Raw genomic sequence first — 27,798 nt, 5'->3', positions numbered from 1 at the left:
ATGCTATGCATAAATAACCTGGAATAGTTAATATAGCATGCTATATTAACAATTATTATAAACATTATTTAACCAGAAAGAGGCAGAGGAACATTATTTTTTTTTGTCGGGATATATACGGTAGTGACAGTTTGCAAATATGACATTATTTTTATAAGTTACCAATGGATCTTGAACAATTACTTTATTCTGTGGCAATTTTTACACTGTTACATTTTGAAGTACAGTATCAGGACAACCCACATGTTTTACTGGTACTGTTTATTAACTATTTATCAAGGTATTATAGTCATCTGTTGCAACTTTATAATAACCATCTAGATAATGTTTATAGACAGTTTACAAACCAACTAGTAACCCTTAAGGATTCCCAAAGTGTTAGGAATATCTGGTCCGTCTATCTATGTAATGTTTATAGATGTTTTAAAAAAGGTTAAAGGTTTACAAATTTTTTTTTAATGATACAGTGGTGTTTTTTGCAAATGTTTTCAAATTTTATGGACAGTATATGCAACAACAGTATTTGCACTGTCTCTATGTCCATTTTGCTTGGGGCCCCCAAATTTCTTCAAACGGCCCTGTGTGTGTGTGTGTGTGTGTGTGTGTGTGTGTGTGTGTGTGTGTGTGTGTGTGTGTGATATGTAGGTTTAGGGGTAGTGTAGGGGGATAGAATGTACAGTTTGTACAGTATAAAAACGGGGTGTAACGATTCATCTACTACATCGATGTATCGATTTATTTTCCTATGATCTAACTACATCGATCTGTGCTCGGCAAGTTGGCCTTCCGGACGACATATATCGATCTAACATCGTTTTAAAAGGTAATCAATCGATTGTATCGATCATAAGAAATAACGCATTGGATTTAAGCACGTCAGACTTTATATGGATGTTTTTTCTTAGCACTTTTAATGATAAAGGCGTTAAACGTTACTCGATTCAGTCTGCCTATCTGTGACATCATCGCAACGCACCAGCAGCAGCGCTCATTGAAATGAATGGGATCGTGTCGCTTTGTCGCTGCGTGTTGCTGGCGGTGTGAACGGGGCTTGAGAAAACAAAACATAGCATGGCGGATGGCAGAGGAGAAGCCAACGAGCGAGAAATTATCAAGCCACCAGGAGAAAGCGCTACCTGTACTTTCAACCCTTGCTTGTTACCTGTGCATTCCTGACACCAGTGTGCCAGCAGAGCGAGTTTTTAGTACAGCTGGCGACATAGTGAACGCACAGAGAAGTGTTCTGAGGTCAGATCATGGTGATATTTTTGAAAAAGAAATCTGTAGAGTCATTGAAGAGTAGTTGGTTACATTTTATCTTTTGTTAAATATTGTTTGTTTATTAAACTGAGAGTAGTAGCAGGTTCAGCCAGTTTATTCAATCTGAAGAAATGTTGGTTGCACTTTATTTTTGATATTAATATTGTATTTGTATTATTTTAATGTTGAAAAACAACAGCAAAAGTAGCAGGTTAACCTACTGTTGAAATGTTGGTTGCACTTACTGTGCTTTTATTGAATATGTATTGAATATTGAAAATGAGAGCAGAAAAGGTTAACTTCCTGTTAATTCATCCTAAACTGTTGGTTGCACTTTATTCAAATAAAATTTGAATGCATTTGCCATTAATTGTTGTTTACTTGTTTGTTTATATCCATAATTAATTGATATACCGGATTCCCTTACAAGAAACAACAGGAATCTTGGAAATTTCACCTGCACTGACCAGTATCCAGATATTTATTTCAGTCACACAATTTTTGGCTAAAAAGTTACTGAATCGATTTCAAGTCACTGAATCGTTTCGGATCGTATCGTTCTAAATTAACCAATATCGTTCTTGAATCGTATCGACAACCTCAAATCGTGATACGAATCGTATCGTTGTTAAAACGAATCGTTACCCCCCTAATAAAAACCATTAAGTCTATGGAATGCCCTCTGCCTGTCTTTCCCCTTCCCCCTCACTCTCACCCTGTGAGTTTGTGTGTGTGCCTTTCTCTCAGTCCTTCCCCTCCCCCTCTCCCTCACTCTCACTCTATCACTGTGTGTGTGTGTGTGTGTGTGTGTGTGTGTGTGACTTTCTCTCTTGATGATGATAATTTAACCCTTTTTATATAGGCTATCACAAATAACTTTCACTTGAAATAAAAACGTCATGTGATGTGTTTGCCAAGATCACGGATGATGCATATGTCTTTAAATTAATTATTTACTGATATAATATAAATGTATTAAAACATAAATTTCACATGATTTTATAAAAGTGGCTATTTATAATAAACTTCCATAAAATGTAGACACGCATCTTACTCTTACCTAACACTGATATTAAAATCATCTTTGCTGTTTCTGTGATTTGGTTCCATTTATTAATTTTGTCATTTATTTTTTATATTGGACCACACATATTGATTTCAAATATATTCAAAATAATTTTTTCAGAGAGTGAAATAAAAAAAACTTTCTCCCACCATTTAGATTTTATTTCTTTTTGTTGTTAAAATCTTGTGAATCTTGTTCAATGTGCAGATTGCCTCTCTCTCAGTCCTTCCCCTCCCCCCTCACTCTCAGGCTCACCCTGGGTGTGTGTGTGTGTGGGGTCTCTCTCTCACCCTGTGAGTTTGTGTGTGTGCCTTTCTCTCTTGATGATGATAATTTACCCCTTTCATATCATAGACTATCACAAATAACTATCACTTGTGAATAAGTAAAAAAAGAACTATACAAATACCTTGAATTAAATACTGGCCTTCTGGACTTATAACATTTTGAGCAGGAAAAGATAACTTTTCACATATTTGAAAGAGATCTATTTCATCCCATGACATTAAAAATCATCTACATTTAAATGACATCATGGGTGTGGCTTGTGGTGATAGTGGCACCAGCTGCTGCGGGAAATGTGACATATTCGAGCGATTTAAAAAAATTATCCTGTTTAAATGCATATTGCCTGCCGTGCACAGTTATGCTGATGCCACCGGCGTGGCGGTGCCACCGGCTTGGGCCCGTCATCGCTGCTCGCAGCTTTAATTGAAAGTGTTCTTCTTCAGGTTTATACATCCAACATTAACAGTCAATTTAAGTTGGGAAACAATATGTTGTAGGCTATTTATAATGTCACTTTTACTATTTATCGAACAGTTTAAATGTTTTTTTTTGTTTTTGTTTTGTTTTTTCCCATACATAAAAACAGATGGATTTTAGGAAGGGAGTCCCTCATTAAGGTTCTTCATATTTGGGGGTCCTTGGCATCATAAAGTTTAAAAACCCCTGCTTTAGGGCACAGCTGATTCAACCTCTAAATACTTAAATACTGTAGTTGCAGGGTGCTTTCAGAAAGCCTTCCGCAGCTCCACCTGTATTAACTGAAATTAATTCAGTAATGTATATATGAAATCCTACATTGAATATAACTACAGTAGACCATATCCTCCTGGGACCCAGGAATAGAGTTTTGTCCACTGTAGTGGACATTCTATTTTAGTGTTTTTCTCTGACACCATACATGTCACAGTTTTAAGTCTGGATGTCCTGTAAAGAGCACATTCAGAGATTTGTTTGGAGGTTTCATGACAATGACTTTAAATTTTACTTTTAGAGATCAAATTTAGCACTCTTATGGAAATATGATCAGATTTTGTAATCATCATTTAAATCTGACTAAACTTCAAATTGTCATAAAGCATCTCAGGAAAATGTTATGGGGTTTTTAATCGAAATATGACTTTCTGTTACAAAACAGGGCATTGATTTCATACCATTGTATTTCATGTCCACTGTATGAAAGCATGTTTATCCAACATCAGGCATTTTGGGAAACACACGTGAAAAGGGAAAGAAATGATATATCAATATTCCTTTGAAAGATTTCATTATGAAAATGTTGCCAATTAGTACTTTCATTATTACCCTTATTTTTCATGACATGTTGCCCCAAGAACACATTCAAACATTTATGGTAATTTTACCCACATATTGCAAAAGGTACAATGGTATATCAATTCATTCCATTATATATTTGATAACATAGTTGAGAATCATCTTTATACAATATTTTTTGGTTAAAAAAATCCTGAAACTGAAATTGATTGGTAAATGAAAAAAAAAAAAATATATATATATAATTTTGTGTCTTTTTATTTTTTAACAACAGACTCCTGGTGTCCACTACAGAGGACATAGCATAAGGTGTGAATAAAATAGTTTTTTAACACATTTATTTTCCCCCCAGTTGTTTATTATGCTCTAAACAATAATGACATGAAAAATACTACATTCAAAAAACGTTTTTTTTTTTTTCTGGGTCTCAGGAGGAAATCCTAACAGGTGAAGTGAATAACACATTCTCTCTTAAAATTACTGGACCTGTTAGTGGGTGGGATATGTTTGGCAGCAAGTGAACATGTCAGGGTGGTAAAAGAGGAACCAGTTGCGGGAATAACTGTTTATTAAATGACAAAAGCAGACAAAATCAGGAACACAGAGAAAAGAGAGTCCACGGTCAGAAGAGCAAACAGGGATGATGCCAGCCAGGTACAAGGGAGTACTATGTCGACCCAACAGGGGGCGTTGGAGAAAGGATTCTCAGAGGGAATGGCAGAGCAGGCCCAAGCTGCAACACTGGAGAGTGGAGGTAGAATGAGTGCAATCCAAAGACAATGAAGTAGGCGAGTTCACAGATGATCAGCAGGTGACGTAACGTCACAATGGCAGGGGGAAGAGAGAGAGATGAGAAAACCTGAAGGGTGGAGGTTGGGTCCTGGCTGTGGATGCTGAAATCCTTAGTGGTAGGCAGGCAGGGAAGATCCAAAAAGGAGGGAGGCCTGGATCTGGCAGCCAAAGCAGACAGGGGAGCTGGGAGCAAAAGAAAAGGAGAGGGGAAAAACAAAAACAAAAACTAGCCAGACGGGAGCTCAAAAACTAGTTTAGGAAAACAGGGAAAAAGAAAATAAAGAAATAACCAACACTGAATAAAGTAGACAGGAACTCAAGACTAGACTAAGACTCAAGACAAAAACTATTGCAGAAGTGCTAAGTCTCAGAGACCATAGACAAGAGCCAGTTAACTCAGCAGAGCAGAGATTCGATCTGGCAGAGGACAGAAAACAAGAGGGGAATATAAAGGGTGGCAAACGAACAAAAACAGGTGTGAGCTATAATGAGATAACAAGGTAACAAGAGGGGCGGAGTAACAATAGACAGAGCACATGGCATGGCAACACAAATAACCAAGTGGACCAGACAAACACAAACAAGCCTAAAGCAGATCAGACCGGCACCCTGACAGAACATTTTGTCCTCAAAGTTGATGTGTTAGAAGCAGGAAAAATGGGCAAGCGTAAGCAATTTGCAATTTGAATAAGTTTGACAAGGGCCAAATTGTGATGGCTAGATGACTGGGTCAGAGCATCTCCAAAACTGCAGCTCTTGTGGGGTGTTCCCGGTCTGCAGTGGTCAGTATCAAAAGTGCTCCAAAGAAAGGACAGTGGTGAACTGACGACAGGGTCATGGGCGGCCAAGGCTCATTGATGCATGTGGAGAGCTAAGGCTGGCCCGTGTGGTCCGATCAAACAGACGAGCTACTTTATAGCTCAAATTGTTCAAGAAGTTAATGCTGGTTTTGATAGAAAGGTGTCAGAATAATAATAATAATTATTATAATAATACATTTTATTTATAAAGCATTTTACAGAGGATCAAATCAAACAGAGGATTTATAGCTCAAATTGTTCAAGAAGTTAATGCTGGTTTTGATAGAAAGGTGTCATAATAATAATAATAATAATAATAATACATTTTATTTATAAAGCATTTTACATTTGAAAGAAAATCTCAAAGTGCTACTAAAGGGAGGAACAAATAAAATACAGCAGTTAGAGCAATTAAGAATTAAGTTAAAATCCAACTAAAATCCAGCTTCCAACTAAAATTAACACAAAAATGTAAACACTAAAAAACTATTTAAACATTGAAAGACTTTCTAAACAGGTACGTTTTTAGTCCCTTGACTAAAATACACAGTCTAAGGATAAGTTTAGTCTCTTATCCTTTTAGAATACACAGTGAATCGCAGTTTGTTGTGTATGGGGCTGCATAGATGTCAGGGTGCCAGTGTGATGCTTTGGGCAATGTTCTGCTGGGAAACCTTGGGTCCTGCCATCCATGTGGATGTTACTTTAACACGTACCACCTACCTAAGCATTGTTGCAGACCATGTACACACTTTCATGGAAACGGTATTCCCCGGTGGCTGTGGCCTCTTTCAGCAGGATAAAGCAAAAATGGTTCAGGAATGGTTTTAGGAGCACAACAATGAGTTTGAGGTGTTGACTTGGCCTCCAAATTCCCCAGATCTCAATCCAATCGAGCATCTGTGGGATGTGCTGAACAAACAAGTCAGATCCATGGAGGACCCACCTCGCAACTTACAGAACTTAAAGGATCTACTGCTAACATCTTGGTGCCAGATACCACAGCACACCTTCAGGGGTCTAGTCCATGCCTTGACGGGTCAGGGCTGTTTTGGCAGCATAAGGGGGACCAACATAATATTAGGTCATAATGCATATTAGTATTAACTTTCTCAGCTTGTGAAAAAGCGCTTTGATTCATCATGTGACTCTTATCACCACTGTGTTTGTATTACAAAGGTAGGCCTACAAAACAGAAATGTGTACTACTTCTATAGTTTGCTAAACTAACATTATTTCAGTTAATGAAATACGGTTTCTTACTGTAAATGTAGGTTAAATCTGTAAAACTATTTTTAAGGTAAATTTCTGGCAACCACAGCTGCCGGTTTTGTTTTGTTAGGTTTTTGTTTTGTTTTGTTTTGCGCAAATTCTGATGGAATTTTTTTTTTTTTTGATACTTCACCTTTAAATTCAGAGATAAAGGCCTTCAGCTGCAGTACCCGGATAGCAGGAGGAGGAGCTGAGCAGACAGTGGAAGTACCCGGATGATTGACAGGAAGAGCTGCGCAGACGTGCAGCAGAAACACAAACACACATCAGCCGACAGCCAGGAGCGCGGTTGCCTGTTCACCAGAATTCAAACCACCTTCCCCATCGATCTGTAAGTACTGTCTCTTATGTTTAATGCTATATTCATGAAAGAGAATATCCGCTTTTGAAAAGCAGAATGAAACGTGCAGCTTGTTGACATAAAGGCTTGATGCACTTAATGCTATGCATGTTAGCGCTTAAATTAATGACAGCTTCATGATCTGCTCTATCCGTACCACCGGCACCTTATGTGATAAATAACACTTCTGTTACAAGTTAGACAAACGCGATATGTGCAGTGATGAAAACGGCTTCTATGGAGCTTTCCCTCCATCTTTAAATGAATATGACAGATGTTTTGATGTGAGGATCATGTGTCTAACGTTATATATCTATATACCGTGATGGACACTGCATTATATAATATCAACATCTGTTTTCATCCAGCTGCGACATCTGTGTTGATCTCTCTTAGTTTATAGGCATAAATATTATTACAGGAAAAGTGAATGGGGATGAAAGCTTAAGCATTATTTGAAGTGTCATGTGTCAAAACATGTGTCAGAACGATGAGTTATGTCTGCTTTATTTTGCGTCACTGAGCGCGAGATATGCATGTTATGCCGAAAATGTTTTGTTTTTAAGTTTTAAGTAACTTTCTTTGTTCTCTTAATACAGTGAAATAGATCACTGTTATGCTAGGAAAGCTCAATCCAGTTGACAGTGTCATTTCAATGTATTGACTCAACAAAGGTCACAACCCTTCCTAAAGGTCAAATTTTGACAGTTTAGTTTCGCTAGTTAGTTTAGTACACTTTTCTTGTGTTATCATTAAATATTATTACATAATAAGGGATAATATAGAGTAATTTGGTCATTATCATAAAATAAACCACTTCAGGGTGATGCAACATGATCTTGAACACCATGTCATAATCTTGTACTTGTAATGTATTTTTTACAACACCTCAGCTTGTGATTCTTATTAAGTGGAGGTCATTTTTTTTAGGATTCTTTACCTAACTTAATTCTCTGAGATCCTGACACCTTGCACTTCTGGAGACTCCAGGTACAGTAGGTTGCAGTTCTGGAAAATAGTGCCACTGGAGACTAAAGGGTTCCTGATGGTTTCACACTTAATTCTTCACCGTAATTCTTAATTCTTTTGCAGTTAACAGGTGTATTTTCTTCGCCACCTGTTTTTGTCTGACCCAATGAGCATTTCACTGTCCAATGGTCATGCCTTAACTGCAATTTCTAGTATTGCATTAGAATTGTATCCTTCTCATGGGCATTTAATAATTTTTGACTTTTCAGTCAGAGTTAAATCTCTTTTTTAGCTCATTTTAACTGTGCCTAATAATTATGCACACCTGAATATAAGGCATTTTTCATTTCCAGCCTTCATGAACAATTATATATCACTTATAAATGATTAAATACAAATTGTAGTTATTAGGATTAATGTGATTTGGAATTGGTAAAATGTGCCAAAAAAAAATATGATCATAAAATCAACATTCCTTATAATTCTGCACGCGGTGTAAGTAGTGGCTAATGCACAATACATAGTACAACATAACATCACACCAAATGTCACAACCTATTAAAACATTTCTTTCGTATTATTATTTTCATATAGTTTTATATTCATATAGCTTAGTCAATGTTAATATTTTTTTTAATATGCCAATAAAAATACTGCAGGCTTTCTTCAGGTTATCACTTTATTAAAATTAAGCAAAACAAACAGACAAATGTTTATTTTCACAAGCCGTCACATATTTGCGAGCTTGCAACTTAAAGGGATAGTTCACCCAAAAATGAAAATTCATACAGGTTTGAAACAACTTGAGGGTGAGTAAATGATGAGAGAATTTTCATTTTTGGGTGAACTATCCCTTTAAGGAATCTCTTAACTGAGAAGGAGAAGTTTAAAGCTTACCGGCTTCCGTACGTCGACGGCCCGTAGCGTCTTCTAGTATTTCTAAAGGTTTGATTCTCTCAAGGCCCTGTCCCAAATGGCACACTCGTATGTACTTTCGGACTTATGGACTTACAATGGCTGCCGTGTCCCATTTGTCATTTTAGGCTTCAGAAGGGTGCTTGCGAACGCCCCCTTTTGGGGTCGATATGCACCTTCGATGTGCACTTTTCCCGAGCCCGCACTGATGTGAGCTCCGCAGCAGACTTCTTGCCTTCAGTCAGTCAAAGCAGCGCAGTACGAGAACACAAGGACGCAAGATCGCTTAAAGGGTTAGTTCACCCAAAAATGAAAATTCTGTCATTAATTACTCACCCTCATTTCGTTCGACACCCGTCAGACCTCCGTTCATATTCGGAACACAAATGACGATATTTTTGTTGAAAGCTGATAGCTGAGAAAGGCTTCAGATAGGCCTCCATTGGCATTCAGTACATTTACACTCCCAAGACCCATAAAAGGCACTTAAAACGTCGTTACAAAGTCCATCTCACCACAGTGGCTCTACAATAATTTTACGATGTGACGACAAGAGTTTTTGTGCGCAAAAAAAAATCAAAATAATACCTTTATCCAACTTATTGTCTTCCGTGTGTGCCTCCACGACGCATGCTCGAGAATATGACATTGCGCCAGCGTTCGGGAATCCATGAAATGCACACTTAAGCCCCATTTTGAGAACTACGCCGAGACCTAAAGCACGATCAATGTAGAATCCAACAGCTTAGACACGCGCGTCTTCCTCTGCTTGTAAACAAATCGCTTCTGGGTCATGTGTCCGAACGCCGGATCTGCGTCATATTCTCGCGCATGCGTCGTGGAGGCACACACGGAAGACAATAACAAGTTGGATAAAGGTGTTACAAAAACTATTGTCGTCGCATCGTAAAATTATTGTAGATTCACTGGGGTGAGATGGACTTTGTAACGACGTTTTAAGTGCCTTTTATGCGTCTTGGGAGTGTAAATGTACTGAATGCCAATGGAGGCCTATCTGAAGCCTTTCTCAGCCATCAGCTTTAAACAAAAATATCTTCATTTGTGTTCCGAATATGAACGGAGGTCTTACGGGTGTCGAACGACATGAGGGTGAGTAATTAATGACAGAATTTTCATTTTTGGGTGAACTAACCCTTTAAGAACGAATATTGTGAAACAGCTGAAGAGTGAAGACTACAACTCCCATGATTCCACGCTCATTCACGGCATCATCAAATGCAAAACGTAAATTACATATTGTACCTTTTAGAGTAAAGGCCCATTTATACTTCTGCGTCGAGTGTACGCCGTAGGCTACGCGCGTAGCCGACGCCGTCGTGAGCATTTATACTTCTGCGCTTTTGTCTGCGTCAATGTGCAATTCCACATGCAGACACTAGAAGGCAGTGTCCTCGGGCATGTTGGTGTAATCAAGACAACAGCCGAAGAAGAAGCAGCTTGATGTGTAAAATCTGTACATTCATGTCGGAATATCAGCAGCAGTGAGAGAGCGGCTTTTCTTGCAGCTTGAGTTGTTGTATCTAATACAAATTAAGCATCTCTAGTTGATTAGTAAAGTTAAATAAGGCGATCTGGCGCTGGAATGCATTTGTGAAACTATGCGGAGCTCGTGGCCGCTGTTTTCAGCAGCGGTGGCTCAGCAAGCGATTGTTGTTGCGGAGACTTCATTCACGAAATATACCCTAATGTGTCCCTGTTCTTGATATACAATTACTGATTAACATCTTTGGTTTTAATGAGAAAATAAATAAACTATATTCAGCGGATCTATGTATTTATTTACTACCATAAAGAATCGCTGGACTGCAAAATAGTGTGTTATAGCAGACGTAAGGAACTATCATCCAATTTCTGGACACACACACACACACACACACTCCTATCGCAGATTTTTTATTTATTTATTGACCTGAGGGAAGGGTTCTGGCAGACCAATCACAGCGCTTGCGGTCCGCGTAGAATTGACACGTTGTTACATTTTTGGAGAGGTGCGCGTCAGGCTACGGCGTAGGGTACGGCGTATCCAACGCGTCTATGCGTAGGGTACGCCGTACCCTCTGCGTGCACTCGACGCAGAAGTATAAATTGGCCTTTAGGAGCCATGAATAAAGCTACGAGGAGCATCACAACATTTGAAACTAATTTGAAACAATAAAGTGCAAAATTGACAAAAAAACAAATCTACAAGACTGTGTCCTTGATAGCTTTAATGAGGGAAATAACTACAATCATGTGAAGCATTGTGAAGGACATTATCGAAATAAAAACAATGGAGAAATATAAAACTTGTTATTTACAGATGTTGATTTAGGCCTAGATAGATAGATGTGAACCGCACAAGCAATCGCACCAGAGTTTGTTTTAATCGAACTAAACTTGCTAAGTGTGAACACCCCCTACATCATTCACAGAGCATAATGGATGTGGGCTGGTGCTAAAGTGTTGCACAGTTTACTTGTTGTGATCCTCTGATTTCGCTGCAGAATCATGGGTAATGTAGTTTTTCACTGTTGAACTTGTTTAAAAAAATAAGTTATAAATAATGCATCTAATGGCTTCAAAAAAAGCATTTACCATCGAATAATATCCTCATAGCTCAAAGTAGGTCTGTTTTAAAGGTTTATTAAGTTATCGTTACAATCAATTTCCTGATGGAGAAAATGAATGGGTTTTTAACTTTTGGGTCCCCGATTGTTGCGCTCTATTGCTATTAGTATTCCATAAGTACCATAGTATTCCACTAAGTATTCCATAGAACTGAAGTATAGTTCATTGTTCATTGGTATGTTAATTAAGTATGTCAGAAATGTATTCTAAAACATTTTAGGATGGAGTTTGAGTATTACTTCCCGTTTAAACTTTCAGTTTCAAATCAAAATAGAGGATTGAGGTGGATTTCACAAGTGGTTTTGAAGAACACTCTGTGCGTCACACCTTTGTGTCTAGCTACTCCAGTCATGCTTGTTATTCAGGCTGAATAAACCTATTTCTCTCTCTCTCTCTCTCTCTCTCTCTCTCTCTCTCTCTCTCTCTCTCTCTCTCTCTCTCTCTCTCTCTCTCTCTCTCTCTCTCTCTCTCTCTCTCTCTCTCTCATATTCACCCTACAGGCTTTAATGTTTTTAAAAGAGCTAATGAGCGAGTGCTGCTGTCTTTGATGATTAATGAATTCTCTCTTAAAAGAAAGCGGATGAATGAACATAGCAGCTCACATACCCACATATCTGATTGCCATTACATGACCGATCTCATGTACTCTGACTGTGCCCTTTAAAGTGTAAACTATTAACATAAAAACTCCTCCTGATGACATCTTAAAGCGGTCACAGGCCTGAGACGAAAGCTATTTATAAGCTGCAACTTGTCACTAAGATAGCAAACCAACATGTGTCAAGCAGGTTTACCTGGCCCTCCTCGAGGAAGTGGTTTGGATGTGTGTAGGTGGTATCACACCGCAGGCACAGATCTGATGGTCCCCAGCTCACTGAGTCACTATATGTTCTCAGAAAAGTGAATAAGCGCCTTGGGTCTGCTGTGAGTGTCTGCTCCTCTACAGGGCCAAATAACGTCAGGTCCTCTAAGCAAACAACCAGGTTCCTTATGGCTACAGTTCCCGGCTTTATAATGATTCATAACATAATAAATTGTAACATAATAATATTGTATGAGTTAAATTATATAGCACATTTCATACACAATGGTAATTAAAAGCACTTTACATAAAAAGGATTTAAAATGATCATAAAATGTGAAAAAATAAAAAAAATAAAAATTTGTAAAAATAAAGAAAGATGCAAATACAATTAAATCTACTGTGTTTGTGGCTAGTGTCTATTAGCTTTGGGATTCTTGTGTCCATTAGTGATTAGTGTTCACCTAAAAAGAGACTAAAATTAGGGATGACTCATGCTGAACTATACATAGATGTTTTTTTTAATGCGTTGCACTTCCTGATTCAAGGCTGACACAAGATTGTGAGTTCAGAATTGAAATGTACTCAAATTTAATTATCAGCCAATTTCATATCTCATAACTCAAAACAGTGAATTTCACTAATTTACAGTGCGTCCAATATTTGATGGAGTGATTTATGTTGGTATTTTAATTGGAAATGAGCTTTTATTTTTACATTTTCAGTTTTTATTATAATTTTAAATTAAGTTGTAGTATGTTCTTTTGAAATCTTTATTAGGTTTTGTAGATTTTTATATTTAATACAGTATTTAATAATTAATTTATTTCAGCTTTAGTTTCTGTAATGTTAGTACATCAACTTAATGTTAACCTACTGTAACTTATGTTGTTTCAGTTGTTTACCAAGGCAACATTTAGTTCTTTTTACATCTAGTATTTTTTTTAATAATTATATTTATTTTAATAGTTTTAGTGAACAATTCAACACTGGATTTAGCTCAGTTTGTTCACTTAATGCACATTTTTGTGCCCTAAGCATTATCATTGCATGCAGTGACCTATAAGCATTCATTCATTCATTCATTCATTTGTGTCTGCTGCTCCAGAATCCCCTGGAGCAGATGAAAAAACAAAACAGGCAATCTGCTTTAAGATCTGTAAGATGCTGTATGATATTGCATAAGCTCTGTCATGAGACGGTATAGCAATAAGCATGATGCTTTTTCTTCTATAACAACCCAATGGGGACCATCATGGAAAATCTCCATGGTGTATGAATTCACTATTCAGGGGAAGCAAACAATCATAGAGAGAGAGAGAGAGAGAGAGAGAGTATATTGACTATAAAGAGCATTTTCTACATCACTTTATTACAGCAGAGATCATTACTAAAGGGACGGGACAGCAGGTTGGTGCGGATATCTATGTTTATGAATGGTGTGGTATTCATCATGGTGTGTTGTTTATGTTTGTCATGACCCACATTTTTTCTTTTTGCAAAGCCTAAATAATTTGTTAAGCATGTTTGTATAAAAAGGGTCGAATCCATTCAAACTATCTTAAAAGAATGAAGAAAAACTTGATTTGGTGATTCATTTGTATCACCACTAAGAAATGTTTACAGAAGTCTCTGAACCTGAAGTCTGTTTTCCATTTACTAAAATATTTTGGTTTAAGATACTATTGCTGAATATTATATTGATTGTTATATGAATTAAATGAATGTATTGTAATCTTTTAACTATTAATTTAATCATATAATAGCAGAGAAAATGGAGAAATCTCAAGTGTTTTGATTCATGCACTGCACTCAGCTTGAAATGGAATTATGAGTAAACTATGAGTCTCTTAAAGGCCAGCGAGCTCTTTACCTTTGATGATGGCTCAGGGCTATAAAAGTGTCCCTCTGATTTGTTCTCCAGCAGCTGAGCAGGAGCTCCATTGAGTGGCTGAGAGACCTGCAGGGGTTCGAGTGGATCTTCATGCTCTCGGTCAGCTGGACCTTATGGACGAAGGACAGTGGCAGAGCGATGGCCCAGTGAGGCGGGGAGAACTAACCGACCCCGACCTCCTAAATGACTCGGAGTCCAGCCGCAGCCCAGACGAGAACCAGAACCGACTGGTGGAGGAAGCAGAGGAGGTCGAACAGGGGCCCTGTGGTGGACAGAAGCCCCTCCGACAGGATCATACTAATAACAATGGTGATGATGAAGATTATGACAGCTCCAAGGTGGAGGATGAGGAAGAGGAAGAAGAAGAGGAGGAGGAAGAGGTGGATAGCAACAGTGGCGCATACTCTCCAGAGCTGGATGGACATATCCGAGACTCACCGACACCCAGTCCCAGTCCCACAGGTAACAGACACTGTCAGACAACCCACAGACCACAGTTTGAAAAACAACCTGGTGTGCGTTTTCCATACAACGACTACCATAGTACGAATCCATCATAATATGTACTAGTCAAGACTATTTCCAGAAACCGAATTGTCGCAAAAAATAAATAAAAATACATCTGTTTACTGTTAGTTCATGTTAGCTCAGGGCGTTTTTTTTTTCAATGGTTTTATAAATTAATCAAAAATAAGTAATTTAAATTAAATTCAGTATATTAGGTGCTTAAAAAAACTTAAAAAAAGACTATTAGAAGTGCTGCCTTGGTGTTGACAATAAGTTAAAGTACTAGAATGAAGCTAAACAGAAAAATACTATTAAAAATGCATAACAAAATTACTAACTCTTAAAGCTACACTGTGTGATATTTTCCCCCATCTAGTGGTGAAAAGGTATATGACCATCCAGTGAATTTTAGTTTCTGTTCCTCTCAATTCCGATTTCGTTTTAACTCCTACAGTGGCCGATTTAGTTCAAGATTAACATGGTCAGTTCGACCTCGTCCACATTCGACACGGTGCCGTCGAGTGTTAAAACGCGAAAGGCGAAGCTTGAATTTACGGATATGTCTTTGGCTAATGTGCTTTCAAGATGGAGGGGCAACATGGCGACCCGCATTCGAACCCATTACCCGTATGTATTTTCAATGGCATATTATAAACTTACGAGAATACTTTATTACTTGAAAGAAGGAAATATACATTAATGAGCACATATATTTTTGAAAGAACTAAGTGTTTTTAGCTAAGAATAAACTAAAAAAGTTACACAGTGTAGCTTTAAAGTTAAATGAAAGCTGGAAATATAAAAAAGCTAAATTCAAAATATTAATAAATATTACAGTAGTAAATCAATAATACAAAAAAAAAAACACTGAATCAGAAATCTGTAATCAACCCAAAGTGTGAATCCATTCATTTCCGGTTTATGGCATATGCAGATGTGCTATCATATTACAGTATTTATTTAGCTTTCCATAAACTACAGTAAAATACTGTTTGTTCTGAAGTGTCATGGCTAAACAAATGAATAAGCTTTGCATGCAAAAAAACTTTTTTCATTTGCACGTCATTCCTTTTTAAAATAGATTCTACAGGCTCATAGCAGAATCAGTTCATTAGTCCCAAAGCTCCAAGGAATGAGAGCACAATGTGAAATTCTTCTTGTGTTGACCTGGAAGCAGTCGTCCCAAGTTAAATGGTTGTGTTGTTGAGCCATATATCAGTGCATGTGCGTGAATGTACACAGTTCTAACACAAATCGCTAGCTCGCCTAGGAGTTAGTCTACACAGGGTTTTTTCAGTCAAGTCCTCGTCTGCTACAGTGAGAAGACTTTGTCCTTTGCCAAAGATTGTCAAGTTCGTGTCATTGAATGAGTACAACATATTCAAGAGTTCTGAGAATCAGTAGCCAGTCAATGAGAGATCCTTGATCACACCGGTATTTTCCTTCCCCAAAAGTCACATAAAGAAATGATGCTTGGTTACTTTATATGCCTGTCAGGATAAATTAGATTATATTCTACAAATCAAAAACTTAAAATTTGTAATTATAAACACTCAGGAACCAGGTCATCTTTATATACAAATTACTGATAGTAAATGGCCCTTGGGACAACCCAGTCCAAACGGTCTCATCCTGAATGATCAGACTCTGGGTGGAGAAGCGTTTCTATTGTCTCAGTGGTGTCAGGAGTAATAGTGCTAGACTTTTGTTTCTATTTTTTAGCTGCAAAGCGAGTGACTATCCCATTGTTGTCGTGCAACTTTCAGACAGGTTTGAATGGCATGAATGATACAGGCCAACGTCTAGTGAGATATATCTGTGTTAAACACTGGGTGCAGCCGCTCCATACAATTTAAAGGGACATTTTAGATGCCTGTGTGTTAGATGTACTGTAATGAAAATGCACTTTAGGTCTAAGGGGCCGTTTCTTTACACGACACCATTTTAAACTAAAAAACATAAAACTTTTGATGCATTTTAGGTTGTTTAACAACAGCTTTTTGGAGCCTGAAATGGGTTTCAAAGTGCACGTTTTTGAAAACAATACCGTAGTAGTCTCTGTGTAAAATACAAAAATGTGAATTTATGAATACGGTGACGTCATATGTATGTTCAGTCTGTATGTATACGTAGTGTTTCTTTACAAAGTGACATTGCCAACTACTGGCCTGGCATGAATACAGCGTTTTTAGTCGTTTTTGCATATCTGTGTGAAGGGGGATTGTTTTGACAATGGTCGCCTGTACACGAAAAATGCAAAGAAAAAACGTTTTTGGTTTAAATTTTTCTGTTTTTACATCTCTGTCGTGTAGACATACCCTTGGATAACCATATCACGATTATTAACGTTAGCTAAAATCAAAACTATTTTAAAAAAAAAGAGTTAATTGAAAAAAAACTGAAATAAAATAAAACAAAGCTGAAATAATATAAAATAAATGATAAAAGCATTAGATGAAAACTTTGCCTTGACAACTAATTGAAACAAGTTATATTTAAAGCAGTCAAATTAAAAATTTAATAAAAACAATAAAAAGGATATAAATAAAACTGAAATAAAAACAGATTAAACATAAATTGTAATATGTGAATAATAATAATAATAATATTTGCTAATAAAATATATATATTATAATTGTGCATTTCCTGAAGAAAATGTTAGTGGTGCTTGCAGTGGCAATATATATATATATATATATATATATATATATATATATATATATATATATATATATATATATATATTAGGGGTGTAACGATTCATCTACTACATCGATGTATCGATTTATTTTCCTATGATCGAACTACATCGATCTGTGCTCGGCAAGTTGGCCTTCCGGACGACATATATCGATCTAACATCGTTTTAAAAGGTAATCAATCGATTGTATCGATCATAGGAAATAACGCATTGGATTTAAGCACGTCAGACTTTATATGGATGTTTTTTCTTAGCACTTTTAATGATAAAGGCGTTAAACGTTACTCGATTCAGTCTGCCTATCTGTGACATCATCGCAACGCACCAGCAGCAGCGCTCATTGAAATGAATGGGATCGTGTCGCTTTGTCGCTGCGTGTCGCTGGCGGTGTGAACGGGGCTTGAGAAAACAAAACATAGCATGGCGGATGGCAGAGGAGAAGCCAACGAGCGAGAAATTATCAAGCCACCAGGAGAAAGCGCTACCTGTACTTTCAACCCTTGCTTGTTACCTGTGCATTCCTGGCACCAGTGTGCCAGCAGAGCGAGTTTTTAGTACTGCTGGCGACATAGTGAACGCACAGTGAAGTGTTCTGCGGTCAGATCATGTTGATATTTTTGAAAAAGAAATCTGTAGAGTCATTGAAGAGTAGTTGGTTACATTTTATCTTTTGTTAAATATTGTTTGTTTATTAAACTGAGAGTAGTAGCAGGCCAGTTTATTCAATCTGAAGAAATGTTGGTTGCACTTTATTTTTGATATTAATATTGTATTTGTATTATTTTAATGTTGAAAAACAACAGCCAAAGTAGCAGGTAAACTTACTATTAATTAAACCTGAAGAGAAGTTAGTTGCACTTTATTTTTTATATTAATATTGTAATATTTTTATGTTGGAAAACAAAAGCAGAAGTAGCAGGTTAACCTACTGTTGAAATGTTGGTTGCACTTACTGTGCTTTTATTGAATATGTATTGAATATTGAAAATGAGAGCAGAAAAGGTTATCTTCCTGTTAATTCAACCTAAACTGTTGGTTGCACTTTATTCAAATAAAATTTTAATGCATTTGCCATTAATTGTTGTTTACTTGTTTGTTTATATCCATAATTAATTGATATACCGGATTCCCTTACAAGAAACAACAGGAATCTTGGAAACTTCACCTGCACTGACCAGTATCCAGATATTTATTTCAGTCACACAATTTTTGGCTAAAAAGTTACTGAATCGATTTCAAGTCACTGAATCGTTTCGGATCGTATCGTTCTAAATTAACCAATATCTTCCTTGAATCGTATCGACAACCTCAAATCGTGATACGAATCGTATCGTTGTTAAAACGAATCGTTACCCCCCTAATATATATATATATATACACACTGCAGGAGGGATTTTGGGCCACTCCTCCACACAGATCTTCTCTAGATCAGTCAGGTTTCTGGCCTGTCGCTGAGAAACACGGAGTTTGAGCTCCCTCCAAAGATTCTCTATTGGGTTTAAGTCTGGAGACGGCTAGGCCACGCCAGAACCTTGATATGCCTCTTACAGAGCCACTTCTTGGTTATCCTGGCTGTGTGCTTCAGGTCATTGTCATGTTGGAAGACCCAGCCTCGACCCATCTTCAATGCTCTAACTGAGGGAAGGAGGTTGTTCCCCAAAATCTCGCAATACATGGCCCCGGTCATCCTCTCCTTAATACAGTGCAGTCGCCCTGTCCCATGTGCAGAAAAACACCCCCAAAGCAAGATGCTACCACCCCCATGCTTCACAGTAGTGATGGTGTTCTTGGCATGGTACTCATCATTCTTCTTCCTCCAAACACGTTTAGTGGAATTATGACCAAAAAGTTCTAGTTTGGTCTCATCTGACCACATGACTTTCTCCCATGACTCCTCTGGATCATCCAAATGGTCATTGGCAAACTTAAGACGGGCCTGGACATGTGCTGGTTTAAGCAGGGGAACCTTCCGTGCCATGCATGATTTCAAACCATGACGTCTTAGTGTATTACCAACAGTAACCTTGGAAACGGTGGTCCCAGCTCTTTTCAGGTCATTGACCAGCTCCTCCCGTGTAGTTCTGGGCTGATTTCTCACCTGTCTTAGGATCATTGAGACCCCACGAGGTGAGATCTTGCATGGACCCCCAGTCCGAGGGAGATTGACAGTCATGTTTAGCTTCTTCCATTTTCTAATGATTGCTCCAACAGTGGACCTTTTTTCACCAAGCTGCTTGGCAATTTCCCCGTAGCCCTTTCCAGCCTTGTGGAGGTGTACAATTTTGTCTCTATTGTCTTTGGACAGCTCTTTGGTCTTGGCCATGTTAGTAGTTGGATTCTTACTGATTGTATGGGGTGGACAGGTGTCTTTATGCAGCTAACAACCTCAAACAGGTGCATCTAATTTAGGATAATAAATGGAGTGGAGGTGGACATTTTAAAGGCAGACTAACAGGTCTTTGAGGGTCAGAATTCTGGCTGATAGACAGGTGTTCAAATACTTATTTGCAGCTGTATCATACAAATAAATAGTTAAAAAATCATACAGTGTGATTTCTGGAATTTTTTTTTTAGATAATGTCTCTCACAGTTGACATGCACCAACGATGACAATTTCAGACCCCTCCATGATTTCTAAGTGGGAGAACTTGCAAAATAGCAGGGTGTTCAAATACTTATTTTCCTCACTATATATATATATATATATATATATATATATATATATATATATATATATATATATATATATATATATATATATATATATATATATATATATATATATATATATATATATATATATATATATATATATATATATATATATATATATATAAAAATTAGAATTATTGTTCTAATGGACAAAACTTCAGTGTGTTCGTCCTGCACCATTTGTCATATATATATATATATATTATATGTATATAAATGACAAATGGTGCAGGACGAACACGCTGAAGTTTTGTCCATTAGAACAATAATAAGAATCCAAGAGAACAATAATGAGCAAGCACCACTAATATGACAAAAGTGCATAATAAAATGACTAAAATGAAACTATGAAAATATTAAAATAAAATGAAATGCACAATATTAATTAACTATAAATAATACTAGTGTATAAATTAGGGATACCACAATTCTCAATATAATATTGAACCGTTCGGTACGGCATTCACGGTTCAATACGCGCTTGTGAATTGAGCTTTTTTTCAGTTTTGCATTTAATTAATAATTTTTCTACAAATTCTATCATTTCCCTCAATCCCAATATACTAAACAACGTGACATACATTCACATCACACGTTAGTGGTAGAGTTATACTCACGGAACACTATAGTTATTCGCAATCACCAAAGTTCATTATTTGCATGCGTTTTAAAGCCTTGCCGGTTTCATTCGCATGCACGGTTTTAACATGCACTTTTCCGAGCGCCTGTCAAACACGTGATTACTGGACTAAGTAGTCTTACTGCACTAATACTGTCAAATACACACATGGTTTACATAAACACAGTCGGTTATGTCTAAAGAGAAAGTAAAATCGGCGTGTGTCTGTATATTAGATGCACGCACATTGACAGCAGGCAGCCTAGTGAACACGTTGTCCTTAAAGGGACAGTTCACCTCTAAAATGATATCATTATTTACTCACTCTAATGTTGTTCCAAACCTGTATTCATTTCTTGATGACAGAATTTTCATTTTTGAGTGAACTATCCCTTTAATGTTAATACAACAGAGAAAATTACTCACTGCTCTTGACTGAAAAACTAATACAGTAGCTTTAATAAGAATCAATGTATATTTTATAGTGAAGTCTATGTAGTGTTTTATTTTTACATTTATTCATTCAATTTCATACTTAAATGCTGCTGTACTGCTCTGAGATGCCAGTGTAAATCTTTATATATATATATTTTATATTATACAATACACTAGGAATGTGTACAAGGTTTTTTTTTTAAAGTAAAGTTTTAAGTTAAGGTAAGTAAAGTTTTAAGTTAAGGTAAGATTTTTCAATTCTTTTAAGTAAAATAAAGAAAGAGTATTGCAATAAAAATTTTTATTTTTTCTCCATAACCTCTTGCTGTTCTTGTTGGCTAAGAATAGAATAGCAAAAAACTAATGTGACAAGCCATTAGAACCGAACCGAACCGAAAACCGTGGTTAAAAACCGAGGTATGTATTGAACCGTGGACTAACTGTATTGTTGCATGCCTAGTATAAATAATACTAAAATTATACTGAACCACCTACTTTAAAGTCCATTGGTAAAAAGTATGCTAAAATGCCATACAGTTAGTGTTACTTGAGTAAAACCATAGTACATTTTCAGTGTCAACAGTTTTTAAAGAGGATGTCATGTTTGTCTTTTCAGTATCAGAGGGGCTTGTCAGCCCTGAAGGGACCCCTCATGGCGATGCTGGTTCACCCCAGGGCTTCGGCCGCCCCCTGTCAGCATCTCTCCAGGAGCTGGGGGAGCAGGGAGACCACCCTCTTCTGCCACACTGCATCCATCAGGTCTCATACTAATGTTGTACATGTCTTCTCTGAGGGTTTTCACACGACACTTAACCTGGGTTATTGTCATTCTAAACCTTGGTTAAAGGAAAATTTCGCACATGGTAAAAGCAGGGGAAGAACCGTGTTTTACCTGGTGTTATGAAACCCTGCCCGGGACAGGGTTAGCACTGCTTTTGTGCTGTTAAACCTACATTGCGGTGTAGTCCGCAATATATGATATGGGACAGGTGAATTCTAGAGCCTTTATTTAAACAGGTTGCATGCTGCGTTCGTCTGATCAATGACACTGACACCACATATATGCAAATAAGGACTTTAACCCAGGGTTTAGGTATGTACAATGTGAAAGGGCATTTTATGAATACCCAAGATTAATTGTTAACCCCGGGTAAGTATAAGCAGTGTGAAACGTGAAGCAAGATAACCCAGGACTCTGTTTACACAGGGTTTGGAATGACACAGGGTTAACTATTTCAAGAGTGAAAAGCCCTTGTGTGTGTCTCTCTGTTCGAAATTAGTAATGAGGCGTTAAATTAAATGTTGTATAATTTTAAATATATATATAAAAAAAAAAAATAGAAGTTTGATGCACTGCCTTTGGTTCCAATACCAAAAGATGGAAAGCCTCATTGGCTAGGCTTGGATTAGGCTATTGATTTTGCTATTGATTTGCTAGTATCATTTCATTAAAAAAATAGTAAAAACAGCAATATTGTGAAAATAATATTACAATTTTTAAATTACTTTTTTCTATTTTTAATACATTTTAAAATAAAATGTATTCCTTTGATGTAAAACTATATTTTTAGAATCACTACTTCAGTCTCCAGTGTCACATGATCCTTCAGAAATCATTTTAATATGCAGATTTGCTGCTCAAGAAACATTTCTTATCATCAATAAATGTTGAAAACATTGCTGCTTAATATTTTGGTGGAAACCGTGATACATTTTTTCTTTGATGAATAGAAAGTTTAAAACGACAGCATTTATTTGAAATATGTCACTTTTTAAAAATGTAATGTGCTGAATAAAGTATTACTCCAAAAGAAAAAATATTACTGTCACTGAACTTTTGAACGGTAATGTACTTTGATTATTCAGCTGACAAAAGACTAGGAATGTCTTTCTGCAAATTTCCAGTCGACAGTAAATCTTGAAAACCTGGAAAATTATACATAACCTAGCAACTTAAAACATTTAACAGACTAAATTTCTGTCCTTTAAACCTCGTTTTCATTTGTTTGTTTTGTTTGTTTTGTTCTGTGAGTATTATTGTAGTTAGTGTGTAACGGTGGGCATCTGTTCACCGCCAGTAGATGGTGCAAACTTCTTATTACTTCCGTTTAAACTGCCTCACTAATGTGCATGAGCCAGATCATGAGATGCATCTGCCTGGACTGTTCCACATTGTTCATTAATAAGCTCATGTTAGTCTTGTTGCTGTTGGCCAGTGCTGATAACATTGACTGATAGCAGAACATGAAGTATCTGATAGGGAGCAGAATAACCAGCACCTTAAATGGTCAAGCTCTATTACATGTTTATTTGAGCTTGACCTTTTTCAACATGTTTTACAAGAACTAGCTCAGATGTTCAGTTGTATCATCCTGAGGAGAGGTTTATATGAAGCTACAAGAGGGCTCAAGAGGTCGAAACTGCTCACATTTATTCCTCTGTGGATTTGTTCTTATAAGAGATTTTGGGCTAGATTTACTAAACAGGGCAAATTAGCTTGAGAGCGCAATTCCAAAGAAGCGCAGATAGGAGGGGAAGGTTCTGTGCGTGATCTACTGTGACGCACAAATTAATGAACACAGACACAGCCGGATCATTTCCATAATGACCAACGCAATCTACCAGTTAGCGTCTGGTATAAGACATGCTTTTTTGGGGTGGTAAATAATGGCACAAACACCAGTAAATTGACTATCGCAAACCTTAGTAAATCACCTTCATTTAAACTTAAAATTTGGCCGAACCCGAAACCGAATACCGAATCCTACTCCCATCCTCAGTCCATTATCACAGTAAACACATTAATGAAGTAAACAACGTCCACAGCAGTGTAGGGATGCTATTGACTGTTTAACCGTTAACTGAAAGTAAGAACGTGACCGATTAATATCAGTTAAACGGTTTAAATGTTTTTAACGCTTTTTTGTTTGTTTGTTTTTTGATGCATGGTTGAGAAAAATATGCTGTAGCGTTATTTGTTCACTCACGGAGCGCGTCGACATGTGCAACCACAAACCAGATATATCTCACAAAATGAAGCAATGGAAAAGCTTACTGTGTGGGACATTTCGACAGAAAAATACAGCAGCAGTACAAGCTCCTGACCGGTGGAAAGCAAATGAACGGCGCGCCGCTCTAGCGAGGTGTTATCTCTGTATTCCCGGGACATCAGTGCCATCTGAACCCTTTCGTAGTGTGGTTTTTTGTAAGTTCACTAAAGTAAACATTTGTCGTGTATGTTCTTCTCGTCGCTGTTTCCTGATGGTTTATAGAAAAATGACCCCGAGTCGTCCTCTGTCGTTTCAAAGAACAGCACAACGGAGAGCGCAGGGGGCGCGCGCGCTGTCATTGGAGGCTCGCGCGCTGCGGAGACAGAAGAATTGAGAGGGTGTTTTCTGCCGCGGGTTTTACTGTCAACAGGCTGCGCTCCAGACTAACCCACATCACTTAGACATGTTACTTAAAAAACAAACAAACAAAAAAAAAACATACAAGGTGTGGATTGAGGAGGTAGCCTAGGCCTTCTATTTTTATTTGACAAAAAAAAACATTCCGGTTCTTCAAAGCTTAAAACGGATTCAGTGTATTTTCGTTTTGTCATCTTAATTTGGTAATTATTTAAGTGAAAAATATTTAGTGTAGGCCTATTTATTTTATTATTTTTATTTATATTTTATCTGATCTATATGTGGCTGTTTGCACGGTAAAATAAAATACATTTTGGCTGCTGTCTGTAGATTCCTTCATGCACAACTCGTATTCTCTCGGATGTTTCATACGCAAATGTTTTAACAGCGGCTGTTGTTTAGGGTCCTTGCCACCACGAGACAAATTGGCATTGCAAATTGAACATGTAGCTCGACTTGAATCGCCTTCTTTTGACTTAAAGTAGCCTATTGCCACGTTTTCTGTTCATGAGTTCCATTTTCACTTTCAACGGCGGCGTCATTACGTTCGACCAGCGGGGCGCGCATAGTGCAAACCTAGGGTTCGGTTCGGTGGAATAAAATTCTGAGGTTCGGCAGAAACCGAACCCCGTCAAAAAGCCCAATATTCGGCCGAATCCGAACCGGAATCATGGATTCGGTGCATCCCTAGTAGACATACTCTTATATTAAACGGTACATACCACACACAGTTTCTGCCAGTCTCATGCTAATCTTGAGTACCTATACAGCCTAACTTTTTTTATTTGGGTGCACCAGCACAAAATTTAGGTGCACCCAAAAATTTCCCCCGATTTCACGGTCACCTTTTTATCATGCTCCATATACATTCATATATATTATTTAATGATAACATAATATATGCAGTTACACAGGAATTAAAATCTAAAAAAGGAAAACAATGCTTTCAACATTACCATTTTAAAACTACAGTTTTAACAAAGTGTTATAAATTAACTTAAAAGATAATGAAATGATAAACAATGAAATACAACTCATAATAAATAAAAATACGGAATTTTTAATTTCCTCTGCCTGCTATATATATATATATATATATATATATATATATATATATATATAATATAATATAATATAATATAATATAATATAATATAATATAATATAATATAATATAATTTATATTATATTATATTATATTATATTATATTATATTATATTATATTATATTATATTATATTATATTATATTATATTATATTATATTATATTATATTATATTATATTATATTATATTATATTATATTATATTAATTATATTATATTATATTATAATATAATAAATATATACAGTATATCACGCTTTGATGATTGTTATAATTATGTGGTAACGTTACTAATGGCTACGGTAGCCTATAGTTTTTTATATTTCTTAATAAAATTGTGCCAGCTGGAACAAACGCTATAATGAAATTATGAATTATTATGGATTAAAAGTGGTCGAAAGTTTTTTCAAAGAGCCAGAAAGTAACGTTAGCGTTTCAGGTAGGACAGTGGATATATCAGCAAATATTGAAATTATTTTTGGAATATAATATAACAATGCACAATCACAGTAGTGACGCCGACTGGGTTAAGCATTTACTGTATCTTGAGGGAAATGTTACAGCGCGTTCTGCCAGTCTCTTCAAAGGAAGATTAACGTTACAAACGGCGAACGCCAAATGATTACACATGAAGATTTTGTTTTGGTGGTTTGCTTGACGATGTGAGTACAGGACTCTTTCACTTTAATGTTATCATTAGATATTTTTTTTATTTGCCTAAAACATATGGAGCTATTCCTAGATGTTTTGATTCTCGCGCCGCCTGAGCTGACACTGACAGGCGGTTGTCATGACAATGACGTAGTTTAGGGCGGCACAAAATCACGTTCATTCTCTCTCTCTCTCACACACACACACACACACACACACACACACACACACACCTTCAGTGAAATGGACTCACAAACCAAGAACGAAGCTTGTTGATGGATGTGCTCTTGCTCTTGCTCTGGTCGATGTGTGCATGCGCTCATCCAGGAGAAGTGCCCACACAAGGAATTCCGACCAAATTGGTCGCACTCTAGAGCCCTGCTATAGAGTAGTATTGCATCCTTCATATCTCCGAAGAGTCTTTAGTTTTATCATATTTATAAAAGACAGACACACTATGCCGATTCTTTCCGAAAACTGCTGAACTTGTGAAGGCGTGCAGTGGGTGGAGCTAAAGAGTCACGAGCACACACACACACACACACACACACACACACACACACACACACACACACACACACACACACACACACACACACACACACACACACACACACACACAATACATCATGGCATTATCCCTGGATAACTTTCGATTCACTATACGTTTGTGTTGTTTACATTATATGCACTTATACGCCGATTGCCAACAAAACACAGACATTTGATGCAGTTTCGACTCATGACCAGGAACAAACAAACACACTTGCAGAACTCCGTTGCTGCTCCAGAAAAACAAACTGCATCCACTGTTTCCTTAACGCTGGGTTATTTGGGAAGCTGAACTGAACAAGGTTATCTTTCCCTCACAACCAAAAACACACTTCTTTAGTGACATTGTTGATTTTGTGGTCTAAAAACAAAAGGACAGCACTGCCACCGGCTTCCGTACCCCGAACGAAGCTCGTTGATGGATGTGCTCTGGCTCTTGCTCTGGTTGATGTGTGCACACGCTCATCCCGGAGAAGTGCCACACAAGGAATTCCGCCCTTTAACACGTCATACAGGGCCATACTCTAAAAAACTTTCTGAAACTTGTTCGAATCCTGAAGGAGTGAATTTGGCATAGAAATAGTCCGTCATACACCTACCGCCCCCAACCAAGCAATTTAAACTGTCGATAGAAGAGATTTTGAATAATTTCTGAGGCCGTCTTCACTCACAACTGCCTGTTGCTGACTTTACTTTGCAAGAGAGCTGATGTTTACTCAATGTGAACAAGTCTTTGCACCTCAGATAGCAATAAGGTACATGCAGGTGTAGTAGAATAAATGCTGTCTGAGGTGAAATGACTTGTTATCAG

The 27,798-nt window shown here is 37.1% G+C and overlaps 1 protein-coding gene across 1 annotated transcript in view; it reads left to right on the top strand.

The window, feature by feature from the left end:
- The first annotated feature begins 6,959 nt into the window (after positions 1–6,959).
- cnsta (consortin, connexin sorting protein a) overlaps positions 6,960–27,798 on the top strand; it is a 43,011-nt gene continuing 22,172 nt past the window's right edge. Inside the window, exons 1-3 of the mRNA XM_079832551.1 lie at positions 6,960–7,081; positions 14,329–14,760; positions 21,889–22,031. Of these exons, the coding sequence (XP_079688677.1) occupies positions 14,412–14,760; positions 21,889–22,031 (492 nt within the window). The 5' untranslated portion in view covers positions 6,960–7,081; positions 14,329–14,411. The remainder of the gene's footprint in view (positions 7,082–14,328; positions 14,761–21,888; positions 22,032–27,798) is intronic.

Source organism: Gobio gobio (assembly GCF_949357685.1).
Source record: "Gobio gobio genome assembly, chromosome: 13".
NCBI lineage: Eukaryota > Metazoa > Chordata > Actinopteri > Cypriniformes > Gobionidae > Gobio > Gobio gobio.
This window is presented reverse-complemented; position numbering and strand designations above follow the sequence as displayed.